The 16,488-nt window shown below is 37.5% G+C and overlaps 3 protein-coding genes, 1 non-coding gene and 2 pseudogenes across 4 annotated transcripts; 3 read left to right on the top strand and 3 right to left on the bottom strand.

Annotated features, from left to right (window-relative positions):
• Positions 1–759: 759 nt before the first annotated feature.
• On the top strand, positions 760–2,123 carry LOC125518613 (annotated as a pseudogene).
• A 777-nt stretch (positions 2,124–2,900) lies between these two features.
• Positions 2,901–2,972, top strand: TRNAR-UCU. The gene has a single exon. It is a non-coding gene; the product is annotated as a tRNA-Arg (tRNA).
• Positions 2,973–3,317: 345 nt separating this feature from the next.
• LOC125518617 (ATP synthase subunit alpha, chloroplastic-like) lies at positions 3,318–4,475 on the bottom strand. The gene has a single exon (XM_048683446.1). It carries the CDS (start codon positions 4,393–4,395, stop codon positions 3,712–3,714), a length of 684 nt encoding a protein of 227 aa, XP_048539403.1. The 5' UTR covers positions 4,396–4,475; the 3' UTR covers positions 3,318–3,711.
• Positions 4,476–6,792: 2,317 nt separating this feature from the next.
• On the bottom strand, positions 6,793–8,304 carry LOC125518616 (ATP synthase subunit a, chloroplastic). The gene has a single exon (XM_048683445.1). It carries the CDS (start codon positions 8,212–8,214, stop codon positions 7,354–7,356), a length of 861 nt encoding a protein of 286 aa, XP_048539402.1. The 5' UTR covers positions 8,215–8,304; the 3' UTR covers positions 6,793–7,353.
• Positions 8,305–9,253: 949 nt separating this feature from the next.
• Positions 9,254–13,349, bottom strand: LOC125519474 (annotated as a pseudogene).
• A 13-nt stretch (positions 13,350–13,362) lies between these two features.
• On the top strand, positions 13,363–14,935 carry LOC125519473 (DNA-directed RNA polymerase subunit beta''-like; the record flags this gene model as incomplete). Its single annotated transcript, XM_048684269.1, has 1 exon — positions 13,363–14,935. A coding segment is annotated over one exon (1,566 nt), but the record flags the coding sequence as incomplete, so codon positions are not given.
• Between the last annotated feature and the right edge of the window lie 1,553 nt (positions 14,936–16,488).

Below are 16,488 nucleotides of genomic sequence, written 5' to 3'. Positions count from 1 at the left end.
TCTCACTTTGGGCAATTAGCAATAATCTTTCTATGGACGTCCGGAAATCTGTTTCATGTAGCTTGGCAAGGAAATTTTGAATCATGGATACAGGATCCTTTACACGTAAGACCTATTGCTCATGCGATTTGGGATCCTCATTTTGGTCAACCCGCTGTGGAAGCCTTTACTCGAGGAGGTGCTGCTGGTCCAGTGAATATTGCTTATTCTGGAGTTTATCAGTGGTGGTTTACAATAGGATTACGCACCAATGAGGATCTTTATACTGGAGCTCTTTTTCTATTATTTCTTTCTACGTTGTCCTTAATAGCGGGTTGGTTACATCTACAACCCAAATGGAAACCAAGCCTTTCGTGGTTTATAAACACGGAATGTCGTCGCAATCATCATTTGTCAGGACTTTTCGGGGTAAGTTCTTTCGCTTGGACATGACATTTAGTTCATGTTGCTATTCCCGCATCCAGGGGGAGTACGTTCGATGGAATAATTTCTTAGATGTATTACCCTATCCCCAGGGGTTGGGACCCCTTTTGATGGTTCAATGGAATCTTTATGCCCAAAACCCTGATTCGAGTAATCATTTATTTGGTACCGCTTAAGGAGCGGGAACTGCCATTCTAACTCTTCTTGGGGGATTCCATCCACAAACACAAAGTTTGTGGCTGACCGATATGGCTCACCATCATTTAGCTTTTGCATTTCTTTTTCTCATTGCTGGTCACATGTATCGAACTAACTTCGGAATTGGGCACAGTATTAAAGATCTTTTAGAAGGCATACTCCTCCGGGGGGTCGATTAGGGCGTGGGCATAAGGGCCTTTATGACACAATCAACAATTCGATTCATTTTCAGTTAGGTCTTGCTCTAGCTTCTTTAGGGGTTATTACTTCCTTAGTAGCTCAACATATGTACTCTTTACCTCCTTATGCATTCATAGCACAAGACTTTACTACTCAAGCTGCTTTATATACTCATCACCAATATATTGCAGGGTTCATCATGACAGGGGCTTTTGCTCATGGAGCTATTTTTTTCATTAGGGATTACAATCCGGAACAGAATGAGGATAATGTATTGGCAAGAATGTTAGACCATAAAGAAGCTATCATATCTCATTTAAGTTGGGCTAGCCTCTTTCTAGGATTCCATACCTTGGGCCTTTATGTTCATAATGACGTCATGCTTGCTTTTGGTACTCCAGAAAAGCAAATCTTAATCGAACCTATATTTGCCCAATGGATGCAATCTGCTCATGGCAAGACGACATATGGGTTTGATATACTCTTATCTTCAACGAATGGGCCCGCTTTCAATGCGGGTCGAAGCCTATGGTTGCCCGGATGGTTGAATGTTGTTAATGAGAATAGTAATTCACTTTTCTTAACAATAGGACCTGGGGATTTCTTGGTTCATCATGCTATTGCTCTAGGTTTGCATACAACTACATTCATTTTAGTAAAGGGTGCTTTAGATGCACGCGGTTCCAAATTAATGCCAGATAAAAAGGATTTTGGAAATAGTTTTCCTTGTGACGGCCAAGGGCACGAGGTACTTGTGATATTTCTGCTTGGGACGCATTTTATTTGGCAGTTTTCTGGATGTTAAATACCATTGGGTGGGTTACTTTTTATTGGCATTGGAAACATATCACATTATGGCAGGGCAACGTTTCACAATTTAATGAATCCTCCACTTATTTGATGGGATGGTTAAGAGATTACCTATGGTTAAACTCTTCACAACTTATCAATGGATATAATCCTTTTGGGATGAATAGTTTATCGGTATGGGCGTGGATGTTCTTATTTGGACATCTTGTTTGGGCTACTGGATTTATGTTCTTAATTTCCTGGCGGGGGTATTGGCAGGAATTAATTGAGACTTTAGCATGGGCTCATGAACGCACACCTTTAGCTAATTTAATTCGCTGGAGAGATAAGCCCGTGGCTCTTTCCATTGTGCAAGCAAGATTGGTTGGATTAGCTCACTTTTCCGTGGGTTATATATTCACTTATGCAGCTTTCTTGATTGCCTCAACATCAGGCAAGTTTGGTTAATTTAGTTTGTTTTTTTGTACTGTATCAGCACCTAGTTCATTACTCTTGATAGAGAGGGAGGATCTACCTTTTTAAATTTCTTTTTCTATTTATTTTTCCATCTAGGATTAGAACCGTATACTTGGTAATAATAGCAACGACACATTATGGAAAAAAAAAGTTTGATTCAGAGGGAGAAGAAGCGGCAGAAATTAGAACAGAAATATCATTTGATTCATCAATCTTTAAAAAAAGATAAGAAGCAAAGTTTCTCCCTTGAGTTTGAGTGAAAAAAATGAAAATGCGAGAAAAATTGCAATCCCTACTGCGTAATAGTGCACCTACACGCCTTCATTGATGTTGTTTTTTGACCGAAAGACCTAGAGCTAACTATCGACATTTTGGGCTATCCGGACACGTACTTCGAGAAATGGTTTATGAATGTTTGTTACCGGGTGCAACAAGATCCAGTTGGTAAGGATAAAATACCCTTTCGTATTTGTATGGATTTCTGGAATTGATAATCATAGAGGAGCCCTCTTTACCATTCTGTATAAATGGACTATTCTATTTGTATAGATATTGGTAGAGGGGCGTATCCAACCCTCTTTTATCCACTAGTTACCCCTCTTTAGTTTAAGAGTATAGAGCAGTTTGGTAGCTCATAAGGCTCATAACCTTGGGGTTGCGGGTTCGATTCCCACTACCGCCTCCATACTCCTTCTTTATGATATATGCATGATATAATATATACATCATGCATTTGTATCTGGATTTTTTGATTTCCTAAAAGAGTTTTGGTCTAACAGTTTTTTCTCGGAAGAAGCAAAAAAATAAAAGAAAGAATAAAATATGAAAGAAAAGCGTCCATTGTCTAATGGATAGGACAGAGGTCTTCTAAACCTTTGGTATAGGTTCAAATCCTATTGGACGCAATCTTATTTCTATCTATTCTTTAAATAACTATACTAAACTAAAAACAAAGAAAACTTTTTTGCATGATTCAAATGAAAAAGCTTTCTCAACGATTCCTATTCTACTAACAAGAGTAGACATGCAAAATTTATTTGTTACTGAAGAGAAAACCGTTCCAGCTGTTCCTGAATAGCTTCCTTCAAAAGGATTTCCGCTTGCTCGGTGAATGTCTTGCTAGAAGATATAATTTCTTGGAATTGAGGTTTAGTATCTTTTAGATGTTTACGTAACTCATCCAGAAATTTATTTACCTGTTCAATTTCTAACGAATCAAGATATCCTCTTGTTCCGGTATAAATAGTAGCTATCTGCTCTTCCACTGGGAGAGGATTTGCCTGGGATTGTTTAAGCAATTCCCTTAATCGTCGACCCCTTGCCAATTGATTCTGACTTGTTTTATCGAGAGCAGAGGCGAATTGTGCAAAGGCTTGTAACTCTGCGAATTGCGCTAGTTCCAATTTTGATTTGCCAGCTACTTGTTTCATGGCTTTAATTTGAGCCGCGGATCCTACTCTGGAAACAGAAATACCCACATTAATAGCGGGTCGAATTCCGGCATTGAATAGATCCGCAGATAAGAATATTTGTCCATCTGTAATGGAGATTACATTAGTAGGAATATAGGCGGAAACGTCTCCAGATTGAGTCTCAACTATTGGTAAAGCGGTCATACTTCCTTCGCCTAAAAGAGAATTTAATTTAGCGGCTCTTTCTAAAAGGCGTGAATGCAAATAAAAAACATCCCCTGGATAAGCCCTCACGTCCGGGAGGTCTTCTTAATAGAAGGGACATTTGGCGATAAGCTTGTGCCTGTTTGGAGAGATCATCATAAATTATTAAAGTATGCCGTTCGCGGTACATAAAATACTCAGCCAGGGCTGCTCCCGTATAAGGAGCGAGGTATTGTAATGTAGCAGGTGAATCCGCCATTTCAGCTACTACAATAGTGTATTCCATGGCCCCCTCCTCATGGAAAGTAGTTACTACTTGAGCTACAGAGGATGCTCTTTGACCGATAGCTACATAAACACATATTACACCTTGCCCTTTTTGATTGAGAATTGTATCTGTGGCTACTGCTGTTTTGCCAGTCTGTCTGTCCCCAATAATTAACTCTCGCTGACCGCGCCCTATAGGGATCATCGAATCGATAGCAATAAGCCCTGTTTGAAGAGGTTCATATACGGAACGCCTGGAAATTATACTTGGAGCAGGAGATTCAATTAAGCGAGATTCGGAAGCTATAATTTCGCCTTTCCCATCAATAGGTTTAGCTAGAGCATTTACAACACGACCCAAGTAAGCCTCACTCACGGGTATCTGAGCAATTCTTCCTGTTGCTTTTACAAAACTTCCCTCTTGTATCATCAACCCATCGCCCATTAATACAATCCCAACATTTTTGGATTCCAAATTCAGAGCAATACCCCTAGTACCTTATGCAAATTCGACTAATTCACCTGACATTATTTTACCAAGACCTATAATACGAGCAATCCCATCCCCCACTTAAACTACGCGACCTATATTCTCAATCCCTACTTTCCTATTATATTGTTCAATACGTTCGCGGAGAATTTTATGAATTTCGTCGACTCGAAGGGTTGCCATTAGTGTTTCTTGACTCTTTTTTCGGAAGCAAGGGGAAAAATAATGCCTAAATTCTAAACGAAAGTAGAAGTTCAAGGCCTAATTAATTTAATTATCTCTTCCATTCCAGGGACCCGAGAATGCCAATATTAGCACGAATCGTACGGAAATGTAACTCGGTATTCAAACAACTATTCAGAGTTCCTAGAGCTCCTTGTATGGCCTGTTGGAAAACCCGCTGTCGGACCTGATTCATTGCCCTTTGTTTTTCAAAATAAAGGGTTTCGTTTTTAGAATTTTCCAATTGTTCCAAACTAATAGAAGTAGCATTAATCAAATTTGCTTTTTCTCGTTCTATCTCAGAGTATCCATTCATTCGATACTCATCCGCTTCTAGTTCGACTTTCTGTAATCGAATCCGAGCTTTTTCGAGTTGCTCAATGGTCCCTCTACGCAATTCTTCTGAATTTCGAATAGTACTCAAGATCCTCTGTTTTCGATTATCTAATAAATCTTTTAATGAAAGTAGATTATTTTGTAAGTTTACAACTTTTATGATCTCTTCCCGAACCAAACATGAATCTTTCGATTCATTTGGCTCTCACGCTCCTTTTTTTTTCTATAGCTATTTCCATATCTTTTTTTAAGTAATGAGCCTATCCTCTATCTTCTTTTTTATGTTTATATTTCAATATACCGAAACCTATATAAGACTAGATAAATATTAAGAGGACTCTTCCGCCTAGATAAAAATATATCATGGTCAGCAAAGTTGTTTCTTTATTTTTATTTGCCCTCTAGTTAATAATTTCAATTTCATTAAGAAAAACTAACTAAATAAATGGAAAATGAAAATTAATAGAATTCTTTTTTATTTTTTTTTCTTCAAATCCAAAAAATTTCTCTTTTTTATACATAGGTCGTCGATTCGGCATTGGTTAAAAAAGGGCAGGGTGCCCCCTTTTTTTTCTAGTAAATAGTTCAAACCATTTTATCGATATGAGTGTTCTATATCAGATAAATTTTACATTAGCTATTTCCCGTTTAAATTGGTACTAATACTAATATAGTTGTAGAAAGAGTACCTCTTTTTGCCTGGACTTCAAGCAGTTTAGCTTTAACCGTGTTAATGGTCTCACATTCTTGGTTTATAGAGAATCAAAGTTGATTTACCAATGAGTCACGAAATGCTATGGTTCTTCCATATGATTTCTGAATTTATTCAGAAGTAATTCGTCGAGATCGTGCACCCTTTTCTTATTTATCCGAAAAATACTAAAAAATATTATAAAGTGCAGCCGGATAGATCCAATCTATTCTTGAAATAGACAACTCGCACACTCTCCCTTTCCAAAAAAAATCAAAACACTGACCACTACAGTTAGATTTATTAGATTTGTTGCTAAAATATCGGTATTAAGCCCGAAACTGCTAGCGGATGGCCAGTGAGCTAAAAAAAATAAAAGAATGGGTTACATTTTTCATATGCTCTCCTCTTATAGATAGGACGAACAAAGAACAAAGTTTTTCGATCACTTACTTCACTCGCCCTTTTTTGATCGGTTTTTTAATGCAAATAGATTCAATCTAGTAATTTCTTTTAGATTAAGTCTTACGTCTTGTTTGACCGGTGAAAGACTTCCTTTGTTGAAATGTTCTGTTCCCAAAATTCCTAAAATAAAAGGAAAAGACTTTCCACTTTCCTAAACTAAGGACGGGAAATAAGAAGGTGAGCATATCTTCTAAATTAATAATACTCAACTCAGCCCTTCCTAGAATGGGGTATTATCTGTCCCGATAAATAGATAATTCCAGGAGTAATAAATAGGAGTAAATTAAATAAAGTATTGATATAATTGGAATTGCGGAAGCAAATACCAATTTACTAAAAAAAGAAAAATGTATCTAATCGAAATCGAAAGAATTTTTTTTAAGATTAAACAAAAGGGTTCGCAAATAAAAGCGCTAGTGCCACAACTAGTCCATAAATTGTTAAAGCTTCCATAAAAGCTAGACTAAGCAATAAAGTACCTCGTATTTTACCTTCTGCTTCTGGCTGTGTCGCAATACCTTCTACAGCTTGTCCTGCAGCAGTACCTTGACCAACTCCAGGTCCAATAGAAGCAAGCCCTACGGCCAATCCAGCAGCAATAACAGAAGCATCAACAATTAGTGGATTCATGGTGAGTAGTTCCTCGTGTCAAAAAAAAGAAATGGTTAAGGATACAATCAACCAATAAATTCTTACTTCTAAGCTCTATTGGGGAGAAGTAAAGTAACTAAAAAGTACAAATTGAAATCAAATTGAAATGATAATGTGAATTGTCCGAACTACATAGAAGGGAATTCCATATCCATATATCGGATTAGATAATGAATCTAACCTAGGAATATATAATATAATATCCTATATATATACATTTGTTTCTTCTATTTTGTTTGCATATTTTCTCATTTTCTATTGAATCGGATTCTAAAATCATTGCTTAAAGTGGAAACCTGCATAAAAGAGGACTCCACTTATAGACATTAAGGATATTATAGTATAGATCTAGCCTGACTCCACCCTCCTTAATGCATATATACTTTGAAAATTCCATAATATAGTCTATTCTATTCTCTCTCCTACAACTCTAGGCTATATATTCATACGCATTTCTAACTATTTTTTTGCAACCAAGCAGATTATCTGGAACCATGCATGAATTGAGCTAAGCTGCAAAAAAAATACTATTTCCAAAAAGAGTCAATTCAATGATGACCCTCCATGGATTCACCTATATAGGCTGCGGCTAATGTTGCAAAAATAAGAGCTTGAATACCGCTTGTAAATAATCCAAGAAACATGACGGGTATAGGGATTACTAAGGGGACTAAAGAAACAAGAACAACAACGACTAATTCATCTGCCAATATATTCCCGAAAAGTCGAAAGCTAAGCGATAATGGTTTTGTGAAATCTTCTAGGATGTTAATTGGTAAAAGGATTGGAGTTGGTTTAATATATTTCTCGAAATAGCTCAATCCTTTTTTGCTAAGACCAGCATAAAAATATGCCGCTGACGTGAGTAAAGCTAAAGCAACAGTAGTATTTATATCATTCGTGGGCGCTGCTAATTCCCCATGGGGTAACTCTATAATTTTCCAAGGTAAAAGAGCACCCGACCAATTCGAAACAAAAATAAAAAGGAACATAGTTCCAATAAAGGGAACCCAGGGACCATATTCTTCTCCAATCTGAGTTTTGCTCAAGTCTCGAATAAACTCAAGGACATATTCAAAAAAATTCTGACCGTCGGTCGGGATGGTTTGTGGATTCCGAACAGCTATGACAACTGAACCTAGCAAGATAGTAATTACGACCCAAGAAGTGATGAGTACTTGGGCATGAATTTGGAAACCTCCTATTTGCCAATAGAAGTGTTGGCCTACTTCTACACCCGATATATCATATAACCCCTTGAGTGTTTTAATGGAACAAGGTATAATATTCATATTGTCCTCTGATAAAAATTGAACTTCAAAAAAGGAATTCTTTTGATTCAACCATCTCTTTCTCAACTCAGCAACTTGAAGTATTAATCTTATATTTAGGATACCAAGAAAGCACATCAGATCATAATATATATCAATACCCTCTAATATATATCAATATTCCCCTTCTTTTTTCTATGCAAAAAAAATTCTATGCAAAAAAAAGATATAGTAAAGTAAGTGATTCCATAAATTTACACAGTTGCCCAAGAATTCACTATATATTCTTAATCAACGATTTCTTATATAGAGAGAACGGCCCTCACAAATTGAAAATACTAATTTGTTAAGAATCAATCGAATTGAAGTCATAGTGTCATCGTTGGTTGGAATCGATATATTCGCGAGATCCGGGTCACAATTTTTATCGACTAAAGAAATAGTAGGAATCCCCAAAATGGCACATTCCCGAAGAGCTATATACTCTTTTTGCTGATCAAGGACGATCACAATGTCTAGCAATCTCGTCATATATTTGATCCCGCCAAGATACCTTTGCAAAGTAGATAATTTTCTCTTCAAGATTGCCACATCTCTTTTTGGGAGATGGTGGAATTTTCCCATTTTTTCTTCTGCTCTTAAGTCTCTAAATTGAGAAAGTCTAGTTTTCGTAATCGACCAATTCGTTAACATACCACTGAACCACTTTTTATTAACATAATGACAACGAGCCCTTATTGCAGCTGATGCTACTAAATCTGTTGCTCTTTTTTTGGTACCAACAATTAAGAAACTTTTTCCCTGACTTGCTGCATCAAAAACTAAATCACAAGCTTCTGATAAAAAACGAGCCGTTCTAGCGAGATTTATAATATGAGTACCTTTACGCTTTGCCGAAATGTAAGGGGCCATTTTAGGATTCCATTTCTTAATATCATGACCAAAATGAACTCCTGCTTCTATCATCTCTTTCAAATTATTTGTTCCAATATCTTCTTGTCATTTTTTCCACACTTCCTTTTTTTAATCCTACCATTCCATTACGGAATTTAGTTCTTTTTGAAGATTAAGAAAGATCCAAAATAGCTTGAAATAAATAATAATTGTTCCGAGAGAACCTTGTACTAAGATAAGAGTTGGCCATTGATACATGGTATAAACATAACCACCTTAATGAATTAAATGACTTGTTTCACTTATTAAAATAAAAATCTTAAAAATCTAAAATTTGACCTGTTAGTGTTCTAAGTTCAAAAGTCTAGTAAAGTAAAAAATATTTTTATGGGGGTTCTTATGTCTCATAAAAATTGTTTGTTACGTCAGAATCTGAAGAAACTAATTCTGTATGGAGAAACAAAAAATCTCTCATTTCCGACGCGAATAGATTTTTTTATTTCCAAATAAAGGTTCTTGTCTTGTGGGGAACATGCACAAATTTTTGGAATCCGGTACCAACAGGTATAATCCCCCCCAGAACTACGTTTTCTTTCAAGCCTTTCAACCAATCAATGCGACCTCGTAGGGCAGCTTTTGCTAAAACTCGAGCAGTTTCTTGAAAACTTGCTTCAGATATGAAACTTTGGGTATTCAGGGAAGCCCTTGTTATTCCCAATAAGATTGCCCGATAATAGATCGATTCATCCAAAGCTCGTCCTGCTCGTTCCGCTCGCGATAGTGTGATTAATTCCCCAGGCGAAAAAACATTAGACATTCCATCTTCGGAAACCCGCACTTTTGATGTTACTTGGCGTATAATAATCTCTATATGTCTATTATGGATCTGTACCCCTTGGGATCGATAAACCTTTTGGATTTTATTAACCAAAGAGATACGACTTTGGGCTATGGTTAGCTCAGCTCCAATCAAGAATCCCCAAGGGACCCCAAGAATTCTTGGTATACGCTCATTCCAATCCTCAATTCTCCTTTCGAGATTCGGGGATAATGAATCAATTGAACGCGCTTCAAAGATTTGTTCCACTTTTGGAAGACCTTGCGTTATGTCACTAGATCTCGATTTTTCATATATAAACGTAACTAACCTATCTCCCTTGTAAAGGATTTCTCCATAATGACCATTAACAGTTGCTCCTGTAGTGGCCAAATAAGGTTTAGCTGCTCTTATAACAAAGGAATTCATATTTACAATGAAAATTTGACCGGATTTTTTTATGTGCGATTTAAATAGACATACATTTTCACAAATAAATTGTCCAAGGTGAATTATTGCCAATGTCTCTTCCCAAGAATCATGATGGACAAAGTGACAATTCAAAAGGAATGGATCCAACATTATGTTACTATAGAAATTAGAAATCCTTTTATTTTCATCTATTAAAGAGTATTTAAGTTCTTGAAGTACTTGGAAGGTTTGTTTTAAATTGTCAATGAACATATATTTTTTTAACAGGACTTTATTATGCGTTAGTAAATAGTAAGATGAAGAAAAATGCGATATACTAGCTACAATAGCGCCTAAGGGCCCAAAAATTTCTCGAATAGGAATTCTAGGATTCCATTCTTTTATCGCATTGGGATGTTTTGAATTCTTGAATAAACCAATTCGAGAACAGTTGGATGCCGACAAAATCATCAAAGAGTGGTATTCTTTATTTCGATTCAACAAAGTGCCAATAGCTTCTGGATGTTGGCTAAGTGATTCAATCTTCGCCTTGGAATAAAAAGAATTGATATTGGCGCGATCTAACCTATTATGGGGAATCGGTCCTGCACTTGTCCTACCATACCTTTTTCGTGTATACGAAATAGTGGACTTGACTAACTCAATTCTTAGGAAATCGCGAATAAGATCATTTGCCCTTACCTCAACGAGGGAAGCACCAGCCTTTTCTTTTTCTTCTTGTTCCCAATTCACTACTAAGCAAGTTCTAACAAATTGACTATTTGTGTGATAAATTCTTTGAGTTAACTTGCTATTTTCATGAGAAATAAAATTGACAAATCGAATTTGGAGATTATTTTCTTCTTGCAAGAGATCCTGCGGGAAAAGTGTTGCTAAATTTCTCCCTTCGTCCATTTCATATGCCACTGTAGGGCGAACGGAAACAAAATACTTTTCCTTGCTCTTGAGAATTTTTTTCCGTTGAACATAGACCCAATTTTTCCTTTTTTTTGATTCATTAGAATCTTTTTTTGTCTTTCTGGCGGTATCAAACAGCCACCTAATACCTTATCCGCCTCTTCAGGAAAATGAATATCTCCGGAAAATATTTTGAGTTCCGTATGGATTTTTTTCTCTTCACTCGGACCAGTCCGCCTAGTCGAGTTCTTGTATTTTTTGTGAGTTGTGTATTCACTCCAATAATACTATTGTCAAGTATCTTTAGGGATGAAGATCTCGGCAAGATATGAAGTTCTTGAAGAATGAAAAAAAACCGATCTACTTCTTTTTGGTATTTTAGACTAAATTCTTTTGTTCCTCGATGCTCAATCAAACCCTCTTTTTTTAAGATGGAATCTTCCTCTGGGCTCTCGTATTCGTCCTTTGAATCTTCTTCTGAGTCTTCCTCTAAAGTACCATATTTTTCCTCTGCGCTTTCCCCGGGGCTGCCATATTCGTCTTCTGAGTCTTCCTCTAGAATTCCATATTCATCCTCTTGGGTCCTATATTTGCTCTCTGGGCTCCCATATTCCTCTTTTGAGTCTTTCTCTAAAGTCCTATATTCGTTCTCTGGGTTCCCATATTCGTTTTCTGGGTTCCCATATTCGTCTTCTAGGGTTTCATATTCGTATTCGTCTTCTAGGATTCCATATTTAGATTCTTCTAGGGTTTCATATTCATATTCGTCCTCTCGGGTCCTGTATTCGTCTTCTAGGGTCTCATATTCCTCTTCTGAGTCTTCCGCTCGAGTCCTATATTCTTCTTCTAGGGTCCTATATCTAAATTTAACAATTCCTGAACCCTTTTTATCTTTTCTGTATCGGGGATCGTCAAAATAAGCAAAAATAGTATTTCTACGTAAAACACCCATAAGGGGGATTTCAATCGAAATCCCAAAACAGGATGTTAGTTCTTTCTCTTGTTCTTGATGATATTGTAATGGAATGACGAACCTATTTCTTCACTTTTTCGCCAACAAATCTGAATTATCTTGAAAAATAGAAGGATAGATAAAATTCCAATGGCCATTGGACATGATTCGATCCGACGTTGAATAATCAAGAATTTCCCTATCTTTTTTACCATAAGTATTCATTTGATCTTGATCCTTGTGGAGTGAAAAAGACGCTATACTGGATCTGCACATACTTACTGACAATATCCATAAATGGCTTGTTTTTGGTAATCGGCGAAGATTACCATATTGATATTCGGGCGCATGGTAAACATCAGTACTCCAGTGCATTTCGCCGTCTGATTCAGAATAAATATGCTTTTGTACCCTTTCTTTAAAATGTAAAGTGGACGTTCCGGCACGAATCTCCGCAATTACTGTTCGGATTTTACATATTGATCATTTTGCACTAGAATCAAGCTTTTTGAGGGAATATTCACACTATATAGAATATCTTGACTCTGAATAGTTACATGCAAGTCTATATAACATAGAAAAGCAGGCTGCCCATGACGGGTACGTGTGGGGTGAACCAAATTCTCATTGAATTTTATTTTTCCATTCGAAGGGGATCGTACAAGGTTGGCAGTACCCCCTGTGAATACTCCACCAGTATGAAAAGTTCTTAATGTTAGTTGAGTCCCTGGCTCCCCAATTGATTGACCTGCAATAATACCTACGGCTTCTCCCAATTCGACCAGATCACTATGAGTAGGACTCCGGCCATAGCATAATTGACAGATCCAAGAAGTGCTTCGGCAAGTAAAGGGGGTTCTAATATATATTGACTAATCCAATTCCAATATCTTGATTCCGCGCGGCAATGCATCGTGAACCGATATATATATCGTCTGCTAATACACGACCAATTAGTGTTTGGACAAAAAGTTTTTCTGTCATCCCATTTTGAGGACTTACAGAAATACCTAGGATAGTACCACAATCTCTTCTACGCACAATAATATGTTGAACTACTTCAACAAGTCTACGTGTAAGATATCCAGCATCTGCTGTTCGCACAGCAGTATCTACAACCCCTTTGCGGGCTCCATAGCAGGAAATTATATATTCTGTCAAAGAAAGTCCCTCGCGTAAATTGCTTTGAATAGGTAAATCAATCATTTGTCCTTGAGGGTCCGACATTAATCCTCTCATACCTACTAATTGGTGTACTTGAGATGCATTTCCTCTGGCCATCCTGTTGATAGTTTTAGAAGAGACCAGAGGAAATGCATCTCAAGTACACCAATTAGTAGGTATGAGAGGATTAATGTCGGACCCTCAAGGACAAATGATTGATTTACCTATTCAAAGCAATTTACGCGAGGGACTTTCTTTGACAGAATATATAATTTCCTGCTATGGAGCCCGCAAAGGGGTTGTAGATACTGCTGTGCGAACAGCAGATGCTGGATATCTTACACGTAGACTTGTTGAAGTAGTTCAACATATTATTGTGCGTAGAAGAGATTGTGGTACTATCCGAGGTATTTCTGTAAGTCCTCAAAATGGGATGACGGAAAAACTTTTTGTCCAAACACTAATTGGTCGTGTATTAGCAGACGATATATATATCGGTTCACGATGCATTGCCGCGCGAAATCAAGATATTGGAATTGGATTAGTCAATCGATTCATAACTGCCTTTCGAGCACAACCATTTCGAGCACAACCAATATATATTAGAACCCCCTTTACTTGCCGAAGCACTTCTTGGATCTGTCAATTATGCTATGGCCGGAGTCCTACTCATAGTGATCTGGTCGAATTGGGAGAAGCCGTAGGTATTATTGCAGGTCAATCAATTGGGGAGCCAGGGACTCAACTAACATTAAGAACTTTTCATACTGGCGGAGTATTCACAGGGGGTACTGCCGACCTTGTACGATCCCCTTCGAATGGAAAAATAAAATTCAATGAGAATTTGGTTCACCCCACACGTACCCGTCATGGGCAGCCTGCTTTTCTATGTTATATAGACTTGCATGTAACTATTCAGAGTCAAGATATTCTATATAGTGTGAATATTCCCTCAAAAAGCTTGATTCTAGTGCAAAATGATCAATATGTAAAATCCGAACAAGTAATTGCGGAGATTCGTGCCGGAACGTCCACTTTACATTTTAAAGAAAGGGTACAAAAGCATATTTATTCTGAATCAGACGGCGAAATGCACTGGAGTACTGATGTTTACCATGCGCCCGAATATCAATATGGTAATCTTCGCCGATTACCAAAAACAAGCCATTTATGGATATTGTCAGTAAGTATGTGCAGATCCAGTATAGCGTCTTTTTCACTCCACAAGGATCAAGATCAAATGAATACTTATGGTAAAAAAGATAGGGAAATTCTTGATTATTCAACGTCGGATCGAATCATGTCCAATGGCCATTGGAATTTTATCTATCCTTCTATTTTTCAAGATAATTCAGATTTGTTGGCGAAAAAGCGAAGAAATAGGTTCGTCATTCCATTACAATATCATCAAGAACAAGAGAAAGAACTAATATCCTGTTTTGGGATTTCGATTGAAATCCCCCTTATGGGTGTTTTACGTAGAAATACTATTTTTGCTTATTTTGACGATCCCCGATACAGAAAAGATAAAAAGGGTTCAGGAATTGTTAAATTTAGATATAGGACCCTAGAAGAAGAATATAGGACTCGAGCGGAAGACTCAGAAGAGGAATATGAGACCCTAGAAGACGAATACAGGACCCGAGAGGACGAATATGAATATGAAACCCTAGAAGAATCTAAATATGAATCCTAGAAGACGAAAATCGAATATGAAACCCTAGAAGAGCAATACTAATCGAGGTAGCCACAGTCAAGACCGAACTTATTGTGTGGACCTCTCATAAAGACGGACATATAGGATCTGAGTCATAACTACTCTACAGAAGCCCAGTGTACAATATCGAGGGAAGCACCGCAGAGTATGGCAATGATTAGACCCCATAGGCCAGTCACTGACACTTATTGAAGAACTGCTCAAGCGCAAACAACTCAGATACACAACTCCGAATCATCTTGGATTAAAAATGAGCATGGAGCATGCGCGTCGTGTGGGAAGAGCGCAAGTGAGAGAAAAATATTGCATGAGTTAACTTTACGTCGACTCAGTATACGAATTCTGAGATGGAGCCTCTGCATGTCGAGAGCCCCAGAGTAGTGATTCCATCTTACAAATAACAACACTGATTTGTCTCCACACACTGAGGGAATATTAAGTCTAAATACTCCTTCCACTCGTAAGATATACGAGTCTCCTATTCATCGCTATCTATCTCCAAGAATCTCAATCATCTGGACCGAATAATATCCGTATATAAACTATACTCCTCTCTAGCAACTAACAAATACATACATAAGAGTCAGAGATCTTGAGTGGCGTGTACTCTTCCTGATTGATGGGAAGAACACAAATAAAGATCAATTCTCCGGCAATTCTCTCCAATATACATTATTTTCCGTGAGATATTCATTTTCCTGAAAGGCGGATATAGATAATAGAGTGGCAAGGTAGGTGCGATCAGTGAGCGTGCCTGCGAAGAGTCGTCAACATTGTCTTCTTGAAGTACCCAGTAACGCACTCATAAACATAAAATAGTTTACATAATGGAATCAAAAACAACATATGGGAAAATTATGGAGGTCTGATGTATCTAACTCGTGCTGAAAAATACTTACATCTATATGAAGCGAAGTGTGCGAATTTTGCGTGCTTGCCGTGAGCAGTGTTACTATATGTCAATGACACGATATTGCATAATCAAAAACTTCTAGTCAAGCTCAACGGAACCTTTTCCGCATTCGGATTCTCTTGCAACGTGCAAGAAAATAAATTTCCTATAATTCACTTGTCAATTATGCTAATTTCATACTATTGATACTAGTGCAACGCTTCAATCTTCAAGACTTATGAATGCCTACTACAATATAGTACGACATTGTGATTTGACTGCTATGAGGCTTGAATTGGAACAAAGTGAATGTATGAAGAGAGCTTATAGAGCTGTTGCATTCCTTGTTGCACTGGAGGTGTAATGAGTGCATATCACTCCTATATCGCATTTTCTTAGAGAACTTGAGTGAGAGTCGCTAGGTCCACAATGTATCTGCTATACCATCTCGTGGTCAAAGCAATTGCAGTTCTCTGGTAGCTTACCTGGAAGCTGTGCAGACCTCGACTTCCACCTCATATGGTAAGAGATAGTGCGTTAGTACCTCGCAACGACTCATCAACTTCTTGTTGTCTCAAGAGTCGAAGATCTTGATCATCCACTCTCACATGTCCCAATCTACTCCCTCTCATGATATGCTCCTCATC

The sequence above is a fragment of the Triticum urartu genome, chromosome 7 (assembly GCF_003073215.2).
Source record: "Triticum urartu cultivar G1812 chromosome 7, Tu2.1, whole genome shotgun sequence".
Taxonomy (NCBI): Eukaryota; Viridiplantae; Streptophyta; class Magnoliopsida; order Poales; family Poaceae; genus Triticum; species Triticum urartu.
Note: the sequence above shows the minus strand (reverse complement) of the source record. Positions and strands in the feature narration are given on the sequence as shown.

What these genes read in the sequence shown, in the direction of transcription:
- LOC125518617 (XM_048683446.1), bottom strand. Translation starts at nt 4,395, where the DNA reads ATGGGCGATGGGTTGATGATACAAGAGGGAAGTTTTGTAAAAGCAACA.
- LOC125518616 (XM_048683445.1), bottom strand. Translation starts at nt 8,214, where the DNA reads ATGTGCTTTCTTGGTATCCTAAATATAAGATTAATACTTCAAGTTGCT.